Raw genomic sequence first — 17,718 nt, forward strand, 5'->3', positions numbered from 1 at the left:
GCCGACATGACCTAACACACCAGCACATGGTACATTTTCAGATTTCAGAGGAGATATATACACTGTTTTCAATAAATCCACATGCAGGATCATTGTTGTGATATTGATGCTTTTAAAAAAGTGTGACAAACCGATCTATTTTTGACCCAACATGTGATCTTTCATTTCAATGCACATTTTTCTCTGAGAGGCATCCCTGAACCCTGGCAGTACTATTACTAGTCGAACCGGAAAGTTATCTCTGTGGTTGTGACTTATGAACTGAGAAAGACAGTGAATCCACTACTCACAATCAATCAGATTGCAGGATTGCAGAAGCAGAACACATATTGGTGGAATGCACCAGCAGTCAAAGTTCATGTCTCTAACCAAACCTCAAAAAACAGCAAAGAATGGTACTAGAGCCAATCCAGCTCAATGAGGATGTTGGCCATGGACAGAATGTCTCAACTTGACAAAATAACCCTAATGTACATATAAAAACAGACATGTTGATACTTGTATTTTAAGAGAGGATACTATTTTAAATCTGATATAACATAAAGGATAATAAAATAGGACTAATACATTTAATAAATAAACTAAATAGGCACTAAAATGACAAAGATCAAGTAATTATATCATTTTGATGGATTCATGTTTGTGTCATGTTTCTGAACATAAATTTAACTGCTGCATCCTTAAAATTGTATTTCTAACACTATATAACACTGAACGTACTTGTTCTTACAGACCTTTATGACCAAGTCCCACAGTAGCTACTGAACTCATAGGAGCACAGAGGTTAAATTACTAAGGATTTGTTCAATGATTTGCTGTCTGCCATTGTTCTTTTTCACACCAGTAATAATAATAATAACTGAAACCTCTAAGATGGGTAGTTAATGTATCGCACTAAAGCACATCTAATTGCATTTACCATCCTCCAACCTAGAAAATGAGATCAGAAATATTCAAAATGCAAAAATACAAACGGCTGTGCATCAAAGAAAGCTCCAAACCCTCTTTCTCTCAGCATCCAACGTTTGTCCAGAGCCAAGCCCTACGAGAGCAGAGAAAACAGGAACTGGATTCCCTTAACATGTGGTAAATAAAAATAGAACCACTAACTCAACATTAGATTATTCAGGTGAAGAGCGAAGGCATCCACAGGATTATGTAATATATGGTCTAAACATCTCAGTTCTCCATCCTCTTTTTTTTCATCCTTCATAAGTATCATTAAGGGAATCTACATCACCTATGCAGCACAACACGCACACTGATGCGTTGCACTAATGGAAAAAAACACTAATACAGAGGTTCTCTTCTCAAACCAATGCATATGTTTCATCCAGGAAACAACACGGTCATACTACCAGCAAGTCACATTGTCTTTTAATGTCATTTGTTTGGTGAAAAAACACTACTTTGGATGTGCAATTTGCAGTTACAGTGTTGCTGCGGTACAATAACACTCTGGACTCAGGTATAACCTAATATCAATGTGTTATGTAAACCATATCGACACATCTTAATAAGACAAGTACTCTACTCCTGTAGACTTTGTAGCATTACCATGACACTATCAGGAAGAGGATTTAGAACGTTACACTAACACACAGGTTGACAATAAACAGGTGTGTTAACGACAGCGTCAACAATTGGACACAATACTGTAGCTGAGGTACTACAAACGTTAACAAGTAAACTTGTAGGGTACAAACAAAGCGATTGACTGAGGTTATGACAAATTTCTTATTTGCCAACATTATTACTTCCATAGTTTTAATAAAAACACACAATATTCCATAGTCTCTTGAATAGGTCAAACTATCTGTAGAAAGAACAGTATTATCACTCACCTGAACAGCGCTCTGCCAGCAGGAACTAAAAAACGTGTCTTAACAGATCATCACCCTTAGCTCTTCAGAATGGCAGGGGACAAGCAGGTTTTCTTCCTATGTGGTACTGTTGGAAGACAGGAAAATGACATCAATTCTTATAACTTGGTCGATAAGAGATACACAAAATGACACTAGCGTTCAGAATGATTTTTTTTTAAAGGTGCACACAATACCCTATATGAGGTTGCCTGTATCCAATCCAACGCACCTCCTCCCAATGAGACAACGAGTTGGTTAGCTTATTGTTAAACAACCTTGTTTATCATTAAAGTGGTAGCTTATTTGCGGAATTCATATGTGCAAGGTAAAGTAATGATTAATCCATTTGGCTCGGTGTTGGTCAATGCATTATATAGCAATAATACTCACTTGCTGCTGCCCAATATCAGCTGCCTCCTGTCCTTCGACTCCTTCTCCGTATACAATGTGGCACAGCAAAACTCACTGTATGTTGCCTCCAAAGAACACTAGCCTATCAATGGTGCTCCTTACGTTGATGCGCTGGATCTTGGAGACGTCGTTCAGCCTGCCTAGGCGCTTCTTCACGAATAGGCTTCACAGGCAGGTTTCCTTGCGAACATGGATTGAATATATGCTATTCTGGGTCATTTTATTCTGAATAAATAATGTCTTGTATTCAGAATCTTTTGTTTATGTTTATTTATTTTTAAATCAAATTTGGCACTAGTCTCTGTTAGCCAGGCAATGAGCGGTTGTTGATGCTGAATTATTGAGTTTAATGATTGACACCGTGCTGGATCGTATAAAGACCCTAGCTCCTTTTGGATCGGCCATTTATTCTCCACAGCAACCAGAATACCAAACGACTGTCTGTTTGCACTAAACCAAATAATAAACAGGTTTAGCATAATGTTTCACAATTAACCAAAAATGAATTGGAAAATGCTGTTTCTCAGAGTTCATTCAAAGAATAGCCTACGATAGAGAGATGCACATGGGTGTAGGCATGAATGAGTGATGGAAACGGACTTAAACCCAACACTCATGTCAGTATCAGTAGAGCATAGAAGCAAATGCGATGGAAATGGGGGAGAACGGGATGGATAGGCAGACACGGGGATATCTGCAAATGCAGCCCTCTCTTATTTCGTCTATCAGTGGACAGGGTTAGGCACCATGCAGAAACAGTGCGCGAGAGGGTACAGCAGTTTATAGCAGCGTGGACTGCAGAGCAAGGGGGGGGGGGGGGGGGGCGTTTGGAAACAGCTCGATACGCGCGTCTCGTCCTCCCCATTGCCTGCCCATTAAGGGCCGGTATAAATAATTAAAATTATTGGATTTTCTCCACCAAAAAAATTATAAAACAAGTGGTTACAGATTTTTTCTCTTCCTATTAACATTATTAATGCGTATTTTGTTCATGCATACCGCAAGTTATCAATTAACAACACTACTTGTTAGCATTTATCCAGTCTATTGAAACATTGTAATCTCCATAAATCTTACTGTTATAACCAGAGGTTACATTGGGGTAAGTAAAGAATGGCGCTCCACTGCATACTGTAGAATGTGAAAATGAATAGATGTATTTACGTTGAAATAAAGTATAATGGTAAAGCAACTAATTTGGGGAATAATTTCACCTCCTTCAATAACTAAATGTAACCAAATAACCTTTGGATGGAACCCATGGTTGTAACTCCAAATAAGAGCAATGTTTCAGACATTTTGAAGAGGGTTATGGTCTTCCTGGACAGGGGAACTGATAAACAAATTAAATAGTTGTCACTATGCTGGTTTTGGAGTAATGGACTGCCCACAGACTGGCATTGTGTCCATGGTTGCATAATCGAAAGCCACTTATAATCACATCATTCTGGATGAGCCCAGTGAGTGACAGCAGACCTGGCCCCCACAAATTTTCACGGAGATTCCCCTGACAGCATGGCCTCCCTGCACAACCTTAGGCTACTAAACAATGGATATATATTCATGTAATATCAAGTAATCATGTTTTCTTTGTTTTGCATCTCACGGAATGCACCATTAGCCTACTTGCTCACAGCTACAGATTTGAGCCACCAAGGCATCTACAGTAACAAAGCCATTCAGGTTAGTTGCTCAGTGTTACGATCGTTTGTAGAATTAACGGACCAAAGCGCAGCGTGCGTAGAGTTCCACATGTTTAATTAAAGAAACTCACCAAAACAATACAGAACTAAACGAAACGTGAAGTCAAATGCAGTACACACTGGTAACTACACACAAACAAACAAGATCCCACAAAAACCCAGTGGGAAAAGGCTGCCTAAATATGATCCCCAATCAAAGACAACGATAAACAGCTGCCTCTGATTGGGAACCATACCAGGCCAACATAGACATATAATAACCTAGATAACCCACCCTAGTCACACCCCGACCTAACCAACATAAAGAATAAAAGCCTCTCTATGGTTAGGGCGTGACACTCAGGGCCAGGGCAGGTGAGCAATCCAATTCCCCAAGCCCCTGTGGACATTGACTCAGTTTAAACCAGGGATGGGCAACTTTGATAGGGTGGGGGCCACAAAAAATCAGAACTCATCATGAGGGACGGCAGTCTGTGTACCCACATGTGCATACCCTCCCTCCATTTTGTGCAATTTAACACATTTTGCCATGGGATGTAGATTTTTTTTTGCCGTTTTAAAGCAAGTTTGCTGCAATTCTACACATTTTCCCAATGGGTGGAGAGTAGATTTAGCAATTTATAACTAATTTCATGCGATTCTACACATTTTGCCAATGGGTGCAAAGAAATGTTTGCTGGTTTTAATATGATATCTGAGTGAGACTGACTAACAAAACCAATGGGGGCCCCCCAGCCGGTAATTTGACTATGATGATTAAGTTTAGATAGCTGGCTGCTAGACTAACTTATCAATCTATTTTTTTTTTGCTGACATGGGTTAATTGAGTGACTATCATTAACTGACATAGCAAGAAAAAAACTGCTGATGCACAACCAAATTTCGAAATTGCACCTTGTATATTCTACTATTCTAACTTGGAACAAACAGTATGTTGAGACCTCAACTGCGTGGTTCTGGTACCAGCTCCAACTGACATTTTCACTTAAAAATTGATATGTGGACAGCATAGATCGAGATGGCTTGCATTGAGCAATAACCCTGATTCTCACAGACACAGGAGTATGTATCTTCTGCCTGTGTGAAGCAGGATGTGAAATCTGACACCACTTGAAGCTGGGATGTCTGTCCTACCATTTAATTAGCTATTTCGACTGTCCATCAACTCCATGCTGAACTCTATGTCACAGCCACTAACAACGCATATGTCTGAAATCCTTACATTGTAATGCAACAGGAGAGAGTGGTTTTGTTGCTGTAGCACATTCAGAGCTCATTTATAGCCAGTAATCTAAAATAATTAATAGATTTTAAACAAAAAACACTTTCTGTTTGTCATAATCAGTCAATAATAATATGAGATGAAAAGTTAGCTCCTAACGAGTCCAGGAGGCTAAGCTAGAGCTCTGTGAGAAGTTCACAGCGATGGGGGCAGATGTTTTGATCAAGAGAGACCTTTAGAAAATATGCACACTAAATATGCAAATATGTATTTTACAGTTATAAGGAAGGTGAAATCTTATAGTCATTTTATGAATTGATTATACTATATATTAGAAACGAATATAAGTCATTTCAAGCCTTATTCATACAGTTTTTTTTAATAGGAAATACATACTGTAAAATATTTCATATTTTCATCACATTTGTACTGTGTACTTGAGCTTGTGTCCTCAAAAGTGACTACACCTCACCAATATATAACTATTTTTACCAGAAAGGTGAGATTTTAACCTTTCTTGGAGTATGCAGCATCGCTAGTTATTGTTTGTGGTCCTGTCATGATAGATAATTACTTTATCTATCACTCAGACCAGATTACATCTTCGATTAAATGTAGTTAAAAATGATCACCCCATACTAACGTGCACAAAGGGTCCAGTAATCTGGTCTGAGTTCATAAACTAAATCAGTAATCCCGGATGAGAAACAGCAGCAGTAAGATTTACTGTACAATAAAAGACTTAAATAAACCATCCAAGCTCAAGAAATTATAAATAGAAAACAAGCCCTGAAGAATTTATGTTGATACCATCAGAAATATTGACTATAGGCAGCCTTGACATTGCTCATTTTCTAAGACACTAGAAAACAGAAAATATCTCCCAAACAGTGTGTGTGTGTGTGTGTGTGTGTGTGTGTGTGTGTGTGTGTGTGTGTGTGTGTGTGTGTGTGTGTGTGTGTGTGTGTGTGTGTGTGTGTGTCTGTGTGTCTGTGTGACTGTGTGACTGTGTGACTGTGATCTAAACTTAGACCCATGAAGTGCTAGATAGAGTAAAACACTCCAAACAAATAAACATTCCAGCAAGCCTACTACCTCGCTTTCCAAAAATGTTAGCAGGAATGACCCTCCCTTATTATGAATTAATATAAATGCACTTGTAGTGGTTGATATGGACTCAACATACTAAATTACAATCATGGATTTTGATTGGACAATTTTATAGCACGCTACAAGTCAAATAATTTACAGTACAGCTTTGATGTATAAGAGTTTCCCGCTATCTAGTGGTCATAAAACGAAACTACAACTAGATAACTATAGTAAATAAAACACCATATAGTAAATAAAACAACATATAGGCAAGATAGAGGCTGTATCTCAATGTTTTTTTATGGCTTCCTTTCCTCATCGCCTTTCCGGCCACCTTCTCATCTCAGAGGACTTGATATAGTGTTGCAAAGAGAGGTTCTATAACTGGACATTTTCTAAGTTTACCAGTAAATTACCAGAATTTTGGTGACTTTACATTTTTGGGGGGGAATTTTAACACATTTTTTTTGGGGGGGGGGGTACTTCAGATTATTACAGGGGTCTGTATCTTGCCCTCTGTGTGGCCTTATCAAGTGTAAAAATATATAAAATAATCAAATAAGATTATCTTAAAATAGAACTAGAATGACATTATCCTAAATATAAACCATCAATTTACACACTTTTATTTACCCATGTCAATATTTGTTGTAAATATTTTGTTGCCAAACTGGTGGCAGTTTCTTTTTCCACCTATATTTAACCAGGTAGGCCAGTTGAGAACAAGTTCTCATTTACAACTGCAACCTGGCCAAGATAAAGCAAAGCAGTGCGACAAAAACAACAACACAGAGTTACACATAAACAAACGTACAGTCAATAACAAAATAGAAAAATCTATGTACAGTGTGTGCAAATGTAGAAGAGTAGGGAGGTTAGGCAACAAATAGACCATAGAGGCAAAATAATTACAATTTAGCATTAACACTGGAGTGATAGACATGCAGATGATGCTGTGCAAGTGCAGTTGTGAAAAAAAGGCAATAATTATAGAATAGAAGAGTTACAGAGTTAATTGAAAATAATGCCATTGTTGATTAGATGCTTTTTGTCAGCTATTTTCTCTTGAACCATATGGTATATCCACTTAAAACTCATATACACAAATTAATACTATATACAAGTACATTTAAAAAAAAGTTATTCAAGTACAAATTACACAAGATACCATAGATTGCCATTGATTACCTGTATATTACCAAAATGACTGAACGTTCCAGTAACTTTGGTAAATTACCAGTAGTTTTCCAACCTTAACTTGATGAATGAAATCATTGGATTGGAGACATAACCAATGGTTTTATGTACTGGTGCTTTTGAGGGAAGGGGTCTGGGGAACAAAAGCAGACATAGGTTGACGTGATGCCCATCATTACAGGTCCATCATCATGGCCAGAATACTGTTCCGCTTCAAACAAATAAAAAATAATTAGGGGTGATATCTCAGATAAATCCACCTTCTCAAATTCAACAACTCAAATGAAAATTGCTCTGAATTGCCGAATAAGAACACATATACAGGCCATTGGGATATGTGTCTACCTAATGTAAAAGTGTGTTTATTCATCAGCTAATCTAAATCTCCACGACAACACATCTATGATTCACTACAGCAGGGATGGGCGAAATGGTAAACAAGTCACGAGACTGCGTGGCTTTCCATAACCCTTTCGCAACAGTGACGTTTTGACAAGATAGTCACTCAAAAGCGTGCGCTTATTGGCTCTTTCTGAATGCCAGTGGCAGTCGATTGGTTAAAGAGGTACTACTACAGTGGCGTACAAGACGACGGAAGACAACAAAAACATTGGGTGCGTCGCATGTGATAGCATAGACTGTAAAAGTAGGTAATCACGTGAAGACATTTCGATAAGAATTTGAGAAACTCGTCCACTGAAATAGAATTTTGCGAAGACAATCATGAAGAAAATAACATGTCAGGTAGCTAGTTATGCAAGTTAATTTTGAACATTTGATCAGGATCCCCGTGGCACACAAAACAATTCAACGACTAATCAGCTAACGTTAGCTAAAGGTAGCTAGCCCGTTACTATATTTTTGTATTTTGGTGTGCCACGTGCAATGCGAGGAAATCATCACCGACTGGTTCGTGGAAAATTTCACATTGAAAGGAGAAAAGACAGAAATATCATTATCGCCTCCAGTTTAACATTGACAGAAGAAGAGGATAACCAACATAGAATCAACCAATCAACCCTTTTGCAAGTCATCAGGACTCAAGACAGGTCCTTGGGTAAGTTCTAGCTAACTGGTTACTTGACAAAAAATATGTTGCAGATATTTTCTAAAGTTCAATTAATATTTGTGTCAATAAAATACATTTTATAGTGATTTTACCAACACCCTGTGGTGATAGTATATCCTTACAGTAGATATACACCTTCCTAACATTGAGTTGCACCCCCCAGCAGAGTTGCAGTTCTTGACACAAACCGGTGAACCTGGCACCTATAAGGGATCATAGCTGTCACCTGGATTCACCTGGTTAGTCTATGTAATGGAAAGAGCAGCTGTTTTTAATGTTTTGTATACTCAGGGTACATGGCTATAATCAACACTATCATTCACTGTGGATGTACATTTTCTCTTCAGATATTTACAATGGACCACACACATGATTGTGTGGATGACAACCCAGAAACCATGAATGAACTAGATGAGTCTGACCACTCAGGAACCACACACTACCCAGAATTTCAGCTCCATAATGTCTCCACTACGACGAGCATCAGACCACGACCAGGTCAGAATCAAACTTATCAAGCCTGGAAATGTAATATAATATGAAAATGCATTAATACTCAGTTTAGATACATGTGTGAACCTCTTAAGTTATATTTAAATATATCTAACCATATCTCAATTTCCCCCCCTCCCCATCCCTTTCCACTCACTGACACAGGTGGGCGAGTGCGGCTCTACTCCGAGTCCCAGGTGTGCTCCCAGGTTGGCAGAAGGGACAACACAGAGTTTCAGGATGCAATGACTCCTACTGAGGAGGGCGGAGGCGATGGGGCTCCTTTCCGAAGCCGATCACAGTCTGCTCCTCCTACACTGTGGGCTGCAAAGAAATATGGCCGCCAGCTGAGGAGGATGAGTGATGAATTTGACACCTGGCTCGACAAAGGGGTAAGATATGAGGTCTGACAGAGGAGTGTACAATTGAAAGTGTGGGGACAGAGCAGACACTCTAGTTCCCATATACTATACATTACTATACAGTAAATGTGTAATCAATTTGACTTCATCCTTCGCTACATGAATGAACTCCAAAAGTCTTGCATCAATCAACACAACACCATTTTCAGTCACCTCCTTGTCTGAAGGACAAGTTGATAAACAGGTTAATGTCAAGCCCTGCATGTTTTTTTCAAAAGTCTCATGGAATGTAGGCCTACATTGAACACCACACATTGGATGCTCTGTAGGCTGAACGATAGAAAAGCTATTTCCATGTTAAAATGTTATGGGATGCATTTTCTCCATTGTTTTTTATGTTAGGCCACTCTGTTAGGCCTACATTATGATCAAATAGCCACAATAGCCTACTTGACCACTGTTAAAACTAACTTAAAGCTGGTAGAGCCTCAGAGTTTACAGTAAACGTTGAAGTTTGAGTTCAGCAGACCTGAAATTTTCTCAGTTCCGAAAGAAATTAGAGGGAACATTGGTGACAACCGATGTAATTTGCTAGGTTATTGTTATCTATGCGCTGTTGAAAATTGTGTTTTTACATGTAGTAAGCTATCAGAGACCACTGTCATCTGGCTATACCTGCTGAACGGGCCTTACAAGAGATTCACCATCAGCAATGCGTTTGGTAGTTTTGCTTTAAACAATCAGTGTATATGGCCATTTTTAGATATACAGGGTAATGAGCAATCACTTGTGCTTGGTGCACTGCATGGCCAAAGCTGGAGGAGAAAATAAGCTCATTTAACAACTTCCAAACGGTCGAAACCCTTTTTTTTCACCCCCATTTTGAGATGGGGGTGAAATACAAAGTTGTGCTATGTCATATCTAATTTGTGAACTATAAATATTGATACATTACTAGCTCAAACACTTAATCTGCAAAAATGACAGGGAGCCAGGCACAGCCGATCAGAAATTGCTTTATTACAGACAGAAATGCTCTTCAGTAAACTCCCACAGGTGAAGAAGCCGGATGTGGAGGTCCTGGGCTGGCGTGGTTACACATGGTCTGCGGTTGTGAGGCCGGTTGGATGTACTGCCAAATTCTCTAAAATTATGGAGGCGGCTTATGGTAGAGAAATTTACTTTAAATTCTCTGGCAACAGCTCTGGTGGACATTCCTGCAGTCAGCATGCCAATTACATGCTCCCTCAACTTGAGACATCTGTGGTATTGTGTTGTGTGACAAATCTGTACATTTTAGAGTGGCCTTTTATGGTCTCCAGCACAAGGTGCATCTGTGTAATTATCATGCTGTTTAATCAGCTTCTTGGTATGCCACACCTGTCTGGTGGATGGATTGTCTTGGTAAAGCAGAAATGCTCACAAACAGAGATATAAACAAATTTGTGCTCAAAATGTGAGAGAAATAAGCTTATTTTGCATATGGAAAATTTCTGGGATCTTTTATTTCAGCTCATGAAACATGGGACCAATGAAACAATGAAACATTTATGAAACATTTATGTTGCGTTTATATTTTTGTTCAGTATTAAATGGAAAATTAGTGTTTATGCAACAAATGTTAGTGCATCTTATCGCATCAAACCAAACCGGATCGATTCGTTCTCTAATCAAACTGAATCGCACAAATCTTTTCAAACTAAAACGTATTGTTCCTGTATTGTATTGGAGCCCATGTATCCAGTAGTGCTGGAGGTCGGTTTGGTTTTTCGGTTTCGATAAAAATGTTTAAAAAAATTAAATGCGGGTTGAATGCTGTAACACAGAATAAAACAATGAAAGTCCTGTGATGGCAATGGCTTCCCGTTACTGCAATTACTTACTATCATTTATTCACTTTAAGAAAATATTTATGTTGTTTTGTACATTGAGTATACAAAACATTATGAACACCTTCCTAATATTGAGTTTCACCCCCTTTTACCCTCAGAACAGCCTCAGTTTGTTGGGGCAAGGTGTTGAAAGCATTTCACAGGGATGCTGGCCCATGTTGACTCCAATGCTTCCCACAGTTGTGTCAAGTTGGCTGGATGTCCTTTGGTTGGTGGACTATTCTTGATAGACACGGGAAAATGTTGATTATGAAAAACCCAGCAGCTTTGCAGTTCTTGACACACTCAAACTGCTGCGCCTGGCACCTCAATGTGTGCATTAAGCTCATAGAAAAAAATATTATGAAATGGAATTCAAATAATCGATGTCGGTCAATTAATTGTTTAAAAACAGGGGGGAAAAAACATTTTGGTTAATCGCTCTCTGATTCAGAGGGGTTGGGTTAAATGCGGAAGACACATTCCCCCTTTCCCAATACCGAATCATTTTGAAGGGAAAGACTCACATCCATACTGCTTTACATAAACATGTATATAGTTGACCTGTCTATCCATTTCCCTCCCTAGGAGCCCAAGAGAGGGATTAGCCCAGGAGGGGTCAAGCAGGAGGTCTCCCGAGGATGGTTCTCTTTCCTCTGGAGTCCAAAAGAGGCCAAAGGCAGGGAGTGAAAAATCAATACAGTTTTTACCTCTTTCAGAGACCCAGCCAAGGCAAGAAGGAGCTCATATAATTTCCATAATGACTGGACCACAGCTGAAATATTCACGTCCCATGTGCATACTTTTGCAGAAATTACAGTATTTTTATGGAAAATATCACCAGTTCAAATGTGACTTTTGTACAATCAAATCAAACGTTATGCAAAAATTCGCTGCATAATTGAAAATATGTTGCAATAATTAACAATAAGTTATTCAATGCATAATAGATGCATTTTCTAAGCGACAATCTCTTGTGCTACTGACATATTTATAACATATGTATAAATACGTATAACAAATATTTCCAGAGAAATTTCATAAATTGTTCTATTGAAGATGTTCTACATTTGTAGGTATGAATTTCAAGATCTAATAATCAATGGTTTGAAATTCCCAAAACGTAAATATACTTTCGAGATTCTTAAAATATGAAACCTGTGAAAGAACAACTGATCTGTGATGACAATAATTATTAGACATATGTTGTATGTTGAACACAATTTTCTATTATACATTTCTTTCCCGATTTCAATCGTTAGCTAAGCTAGAATGCTAGCTAGAATGCTAATGAATTGAATGCTTTAATCTTCAAAAACATAACGAATTCTGACTTCACATAAGCTCTTAACTCTTCAAGTCAGGGTTTTGACATTCTACAATTATCCTCATACATACTTTGACTGGTACACTCAGTTTATTTTGGTATTTATCTTAAACTTAGAGACTGTACATTTCATAATGTTCTTTCATTTGCAATCATCTTTAATTTCTTCTGTATATTTTTTCAATTGTAGATTGTGCATACGGATATTTAAAACAAAAAATGAAGACATATTTACAATCCAGGCCATATACGCCCTTCTCAACTGCCTTATATGCAAATATTCTGAATACTGTTAAGTCTTCGGTTGAAGAAATATGAGTGTATAGGGCAGTCTGGTGTAGAACAACTATGGTCACTGACTTCAGCTATAACTGATATTCTACTTGAAACTTTGTGTGTATCTTAACATTTTGATATTTCCCCTTTTCATTAACTGTTAACTGTTTTTACATTTTTTATGTTATGTAACAGATTAAATGATTGAAAATTGCTTATTAAAACTAGTGATGCACCGATATGACATTTTTGGCCAATACCAATATCCAATATTTTCCTTACCAAAGGACCCGATACGGATATTTAAAATTGTAGAGTTCTTTTAAGCATTCTAATACAGTTAACACACACATGGACGCAGCGGTCTAAGGCACTGCATCTCAGTGCAAGAGGTGTCACTACAGTCCCTGGTTCAAATCCAGGCTGTATCACATCTGGCTGTGATTGGGAGTCCCATAGGGCGGCGCACAATTGGCCCAGCGTCGTCTGGGTTTGGCCGGGGTAGGCCGTCATTGTAAATAAGAATTTGTTCTTAACTGACTTGCCTAGTTAAATAAAGGTTACACCACACTGACCAAAAAGTTATTTTATTAGCATTTACATATGTCCCCATTACCAGTAAAACATAATCAAATCCTATTTCTTTCACTTACTTGCTGTGCTGTTTCATTGTTAATTTGTTCAGCCGTTTCATTCTCAACCAGGATTTCTATGGAACGTTGTTTGACCTTGTCTCATCGCGCACCAGCGACTCCTTTGGCGGGCCGGGCGCGCTAACCAACGGTGTTTCCTCCGACACATTGGTGCGGCTGGCTTCCGGGTTGGAGGCGCGATGTGTTAAGAAGCAGTGCGGCTTGGTTGGGTTGTGTTTCGGAGGACCCGTGGCTTTCGACCTTCGTCTCTCCCGAGCCCGTACGGGAGTTGTAGCGATGAGACAAGATAGTAATTACTAACAATTGGATACCACGAAATTGGGGAGAAAAGGGGGTAATTTTTTTTTTTTAAGGCAGAAAAAAATAAATGCATTCCAGGTGACTACCTCATGAAGCTGGTTGAGAAAATGCCAAGAATGTGCAAAGCATAAGGCAAAGGGTGGCTACTTTGAAGAATCTCAAATATAAAATATATTTTGATTTTTTTTAACACTGTTTTGGTTACTACATTATGTATTATTTCATAGTTTTGATGTCTTCACTGTTTTTCTACAATGTAGAAAATAGTAAAAAATAAAGAAAAACCTTTGAATGAGTTGGTGTATCCAATCTTTTGACTGGTACTGTATATATAAATAATGGTGTGTAAAGACAGTGTGGACAGTATATGAATATAAGTGACCAGTGTTCAATGACTATGTTCATAGGGCAGCAGTCTTTAAGGTGCAGGGTAGAGGGTGGTAGCCGGCTAGAACAGTGACTCAGGCTAGTGGTGTTTAACAGTCTGACGGCCTGGAGATAGCTGTTTCTCAGTCTCTCGGTCCCAGCTTTGAAGCACCTGTACTGTCTCCGCCTTTTATATGGTAGCGGGGTGAACAGGCTGTGGCTCGGGTGGCTGAGGTTCTTGATGATCTTCTTGGCCTTCCTGTTACACATGATGTGATGTGTTGGGCTGACCGCACCACCCTCTGGAGAGTCCTGCAGTTGTATACTGTGTAATTGCCGTACCATGGAATTGATACAGCCCGGCAGGATGCTTTCAATGGTGCATCTGTAGAATTTTGTGAGGGTCTTGATGGCAAAGCCACATTTCTTCAGCATCCTGAGGTTGAAAAGGCGCTGTTGTGCATTCTTCACCACGTTGTCAGTGATGTGCACACAGCGGAACTTGAAGCTTTTGACCCTCTTCACTGCGGCCCAGTCGATGTGGATGGGGGCGTGCTTCCTCTGCTGTCTCCTGATGTCCACAATCAGCTCCTTTTATTTGTTGATGTCGAGGGAGAGGTTATTTTCCTGGCACTACTCATTTAGGGCTCTCATCTCCCTGTAGGCTGTCTCCTCATTGTGGGTAATCAGTCTGTTGTGCTAGCAAACTTGATGATTGAGTTGGAGACGTGCATGGCCACGCAGTCATGGGTGAACAGGGAGTATAGGATGGGGCTGTGGGGCCTCGTGTTGAGGATCAGTGTGGCGTAGGTGTTGCTGCCTACCTTCTCCACTTGGAGTCAGCCTGTCAGGAAGTCCAGGACCCAGTTGCACAGGGTATAAACTTAGTATTGCACTTGGAGGGCACTATGGTGTTGAAGGCTGAGCTGTAGTCAATGAACATCTGTGACAAAACTTAAAAACTGCCCTTGCTGTACCCAACAAATCTTGAGGGTATCAATGTACCTGTAGCACAGCAGGGTACACCCTGCAGGTCTCCAGCAGCTCTGTCAGGTGTCTTGGAGAGTAGTTTGAGACCCCAATTCCTCTAAGCATCTAATTGGCATGGAGCTCTTCCATGACAGTCCAACTGCGGACTCGATGCTGTTTATTCCTCTAGTCCTCTGGTTCCAGACCCTCAGGCCCGTGGATCAGGTACAGGTCCCCCCTAGCCCCAGCCTCTCCAGTCTACGAGCACAGCCCTCTCCGACCATTGGGCCCATGTCCGCTGGGTACAGCTTAATGATGAGGAAGATGTCAGTTTGTGCTTGGGCATCACGTCCAACAAGCCACAGCCCAAGTCTGCTTCATTGTCTTACACTGTAGGAGTGTCAAAGGCACGATTTCCAGCCCCGAGAGCAGCTTCAACACAGGTGCATTTGCTTACCCTGCAGCTTGTATGTTACTAGGCCCAGGAGGGGCATCTGAGCCTGTGTTCAGTCTAAAAGAGGGCAGTGAAGAAGACATCACTGCCAGATGGAGGGGCTGGGGAGGACTGTGCTTTAAGATTTTTGGGGGGGACACTGTGGATATAAGCCATACTAGACATACTAGATTTTCTTTATTCGGCTCAAAATCTGTTCACGAAAATAAGCCAACGAAGTGAGGAATTTTTGTATGGAGGTCAAGGAGTGTCGAATTTGGTCAACAAAAAATGTAATTGCTAAATTGCCAGATGAGGCTTATTTGATCTAATAAAAGTTTTGTAATGGTTAGGTTGTTACAAATGCACTGATGTAAGTGGACACCCAAAAACAACATTTGTTTAACCTTTATTTAACTGGGCAAGTCAGTTAAGAACACATTCTTATTTTCAATGACGGCCTAGTGAAATAAACTGCCTTGTTCAGGGGCAGAACGACCGATTTTTACCTTGTCAGCTCGGGGATTCGATCTTGCAACTTTTCGGTTACTAGTCCAAAGCTCTAACCACTAAGCTACCTGCCTAACTTACCCTGTTGACATAAAGAAAGATATAGGACTCATCATTGATATAAGCTGTTTTAGCATGGACATTGCCATTGAGGGCTTCCACCATTTTAAAGTTGTCAACTGGGTGGAGATTCCCAAGAGTTGGGAGCAATCAGCCAATAGGTAGGTTTCCATTGACCCAGGTTCGTTCGACAAAAGCAATGTTGCAACAACAAAAAATTGTGACATGTGTAATGGAAATGGCAGATGCAGGATAACTTTTCTAAAGATCTATTACATTTATATCCATTTGACTGGTGGATTTAGATTTTTTGTGTGTATTTTACTCCCCTTTTCTCCCCAATTTTGATCTTGTCTCATCGCTGAAACTTCCCAACGGGCTCGGGAGGCGAAGGTCGAGTCATGCGTCCCCCGAAACATGACCCGCCAAACCGCGCTTCTTAACACCTGCCCGTTTAACCTGGAAGCCAGCCACATCAATGTGTCGGAGGAAACACCGTTCAACTGACGACCGGGGTCAGCCTGCAGGCGCCCAGGCCCCCACAAGGAGTTGCTAGAGCGTGATAAGCCAAGTAAAGCCCCCCCGGCCAAACCTTCCTCTAACCTGGACGACGCTGGGCCAATTGTGCGCTGCCCTATGGGAGTACCGATCACAGCTGGTTGTGATACAGTCCGGGTCTGTAGTGACGCCTCTAGCACTGCAATGCAGCGCGTTACACCACTGTGCCACTTGTGAGGCCCATGTGGATTTTCTTTTTTCAAAGTTTTTTTATTGCGACAAATAATGAAAACTTTGCCTTTCGAAAAAATTATGGTTGCCGAACAGACAAATTTTTGAAGGTACACTGGGTGTGATGTAATCACGAAGCCTAACTATAAAGTTCCATTCCCAATTTAATTCTAAATGCCTACTGCTTGCAAAATCCATGTATTTAAATATAAAAATAATGTTTATTTCCATGACAAGGATTGTCTTTCAAGAATGCCTGAATTGCTTCACATTAGACTGTGGCAATAAATACTCACATGAGAATTATTAGAATATGGCAATGGTATAGAACATTTCTGGTCAGAACTGAAAAAGTGTGTGCGAGCAAGGAGGCCTACAAACCTGACTCAGTTACACCAGCTCTGTCAGGAGGAATAGGCCAAAATTCACCCAACTATTGTGGGAAGCTTGTGGAAGTCTACCCGAAACGTTTGACCCAAGTTAAACAATTTAAAGGCAATGCTACCAAATACTAATTGAGTGTATGTAAACTTCTGACCCACTGGGAATGTGATGAAAGAAATCAAATCTGAAATAAATCATTCTCTCTTACTATTATTCTGACATTTCACATTCTTAAAATAAAGTGGTGATCCTAACTGACTTAAGACAGGGAATTTGTACTAGAATTAAATGTCAGAAATTGTGAAAAACTGAGTTTAAATGTATTTGGCTAAGGTGAATGTAAACTTTCGACTTTAACTGTATATGTTTAACACAGGGTACACAAACAGGTTGTAGCATCTGAGCGAGGTTGGCTACATTCCAAAAA

At 39.8% G+C, this 17,718-nt stretch overlaps 2 protein-coding genes and 1 pseudogene across 3 annotated transcripts in view; 1 reads left to right on the plus strand and 2 right to left on the minus strand.

Moving 5' to 3' along the window:
• The window catches only part of LOC129868896 (sodium/calcium exchanger 1-like), a 54,577-nt gene extending 51,635 nt beyond the window's left edge, over positions 1 to 2,942 (minus strand). Inside the window, exons 1-2 of the mRNA XM_055943221.1 lie at positions 2,256 to 2,942; positions 1,845 to 1,950 (exon numbers count right to left, since the gene is read on the minus strand). The gene's annotated coding sequence lies outside the window, so the exon portion shown is untranslated. The remainder of the gene's footprint in view (positions 1 to 1,844; positions 1,951 to 2,255) is intronic.
• A 5,075-nt stretch (positions 2,943 to 8,017) lies between these two features.
• Positions 8,018 to 14,135, plus strand: LOC129868898 (bcl2-associated agonist of cell death-like). 2 transcript variants are annotated; one of them, XM_055943225.1, is made up of 5 exons: positions 8,018 to 8,547; positions 8,723 to 8,798; positions 8,907 to 9,057; positions 9,217 to 9,443; positions 11,873 to 14,135. In XM_055943225.1, the coding sequence occupies exons 3-5, from the start codon at positions 8,916 to 8,918 to the stop codon at positions 11,972 to 11,974; spliced, it is 471 nt and encodes a 156-aa protein (XP_055799200.1). In that variant the 5' UTR covers positions 8,018 to 8,547; positions 8,723 to 8,798; positions 8,907 to 8,915; the 3' UTR covers positions 11,975 to 14,135. The 2 variants fall into 2 exon arrangements, with proteins under 2 accessions (XP_055799200.1, XP_055799201.1); XM_055943226.1 differs by having other exon boundaries at positions 8,726 to 8,798.
• A 910-nt stretch (positions 14,136 to 15,045) lies between these two features.
• On the minus strand, positions 15,046 to 15,712 carry LOC129867863 (uncharacterized; annotated as a pseudogene).
• Positions 15,713 to 17,718: the final 2,006 nt, after the last annotated feature.

The sequence above is a fragment of the Salvelinus fontinalis genome, chromosome 13 (genome assembly GCF_029448725.1).
Source record: "Salvelinus fontinalis isolate EN_2023a chromosome 13, ASM2944872v1, whole genome shotgun sequence".
Classification (NCBI taxonomy): domain Eukaryota; kingdom Metazoa; phylum Chordata; class Actinopteri; order Salmoniformes; family Salmonidae; genus Salvelinus; species Salvelinus fontinalis.

Excerpts from the sequence above, each read along its gene's own strand:
- LOC129868898 (XM_055943225.1), top strand. The coding sequence starts at position 8,916 with ATGGACCACACACATGATTGTGTGGATGACAACCCAGAAACCATGAAT. Across the intron at positions 9,058-9,216 it reads GAGCATCAGACCACGACCAG|GTGGGCGAGTGCGGCTCTAC; the intron begins GTCAGAATCAAA and ends TCACTGACACAG. Across the intron at positions 9,444-11,872 it reads ACACCTGGCTCGACAAAGGG|GAGCCCAAGAGAGGGATTAG; the intron begins GTAAGATATGAG and ends TTCCCTCCCTAG.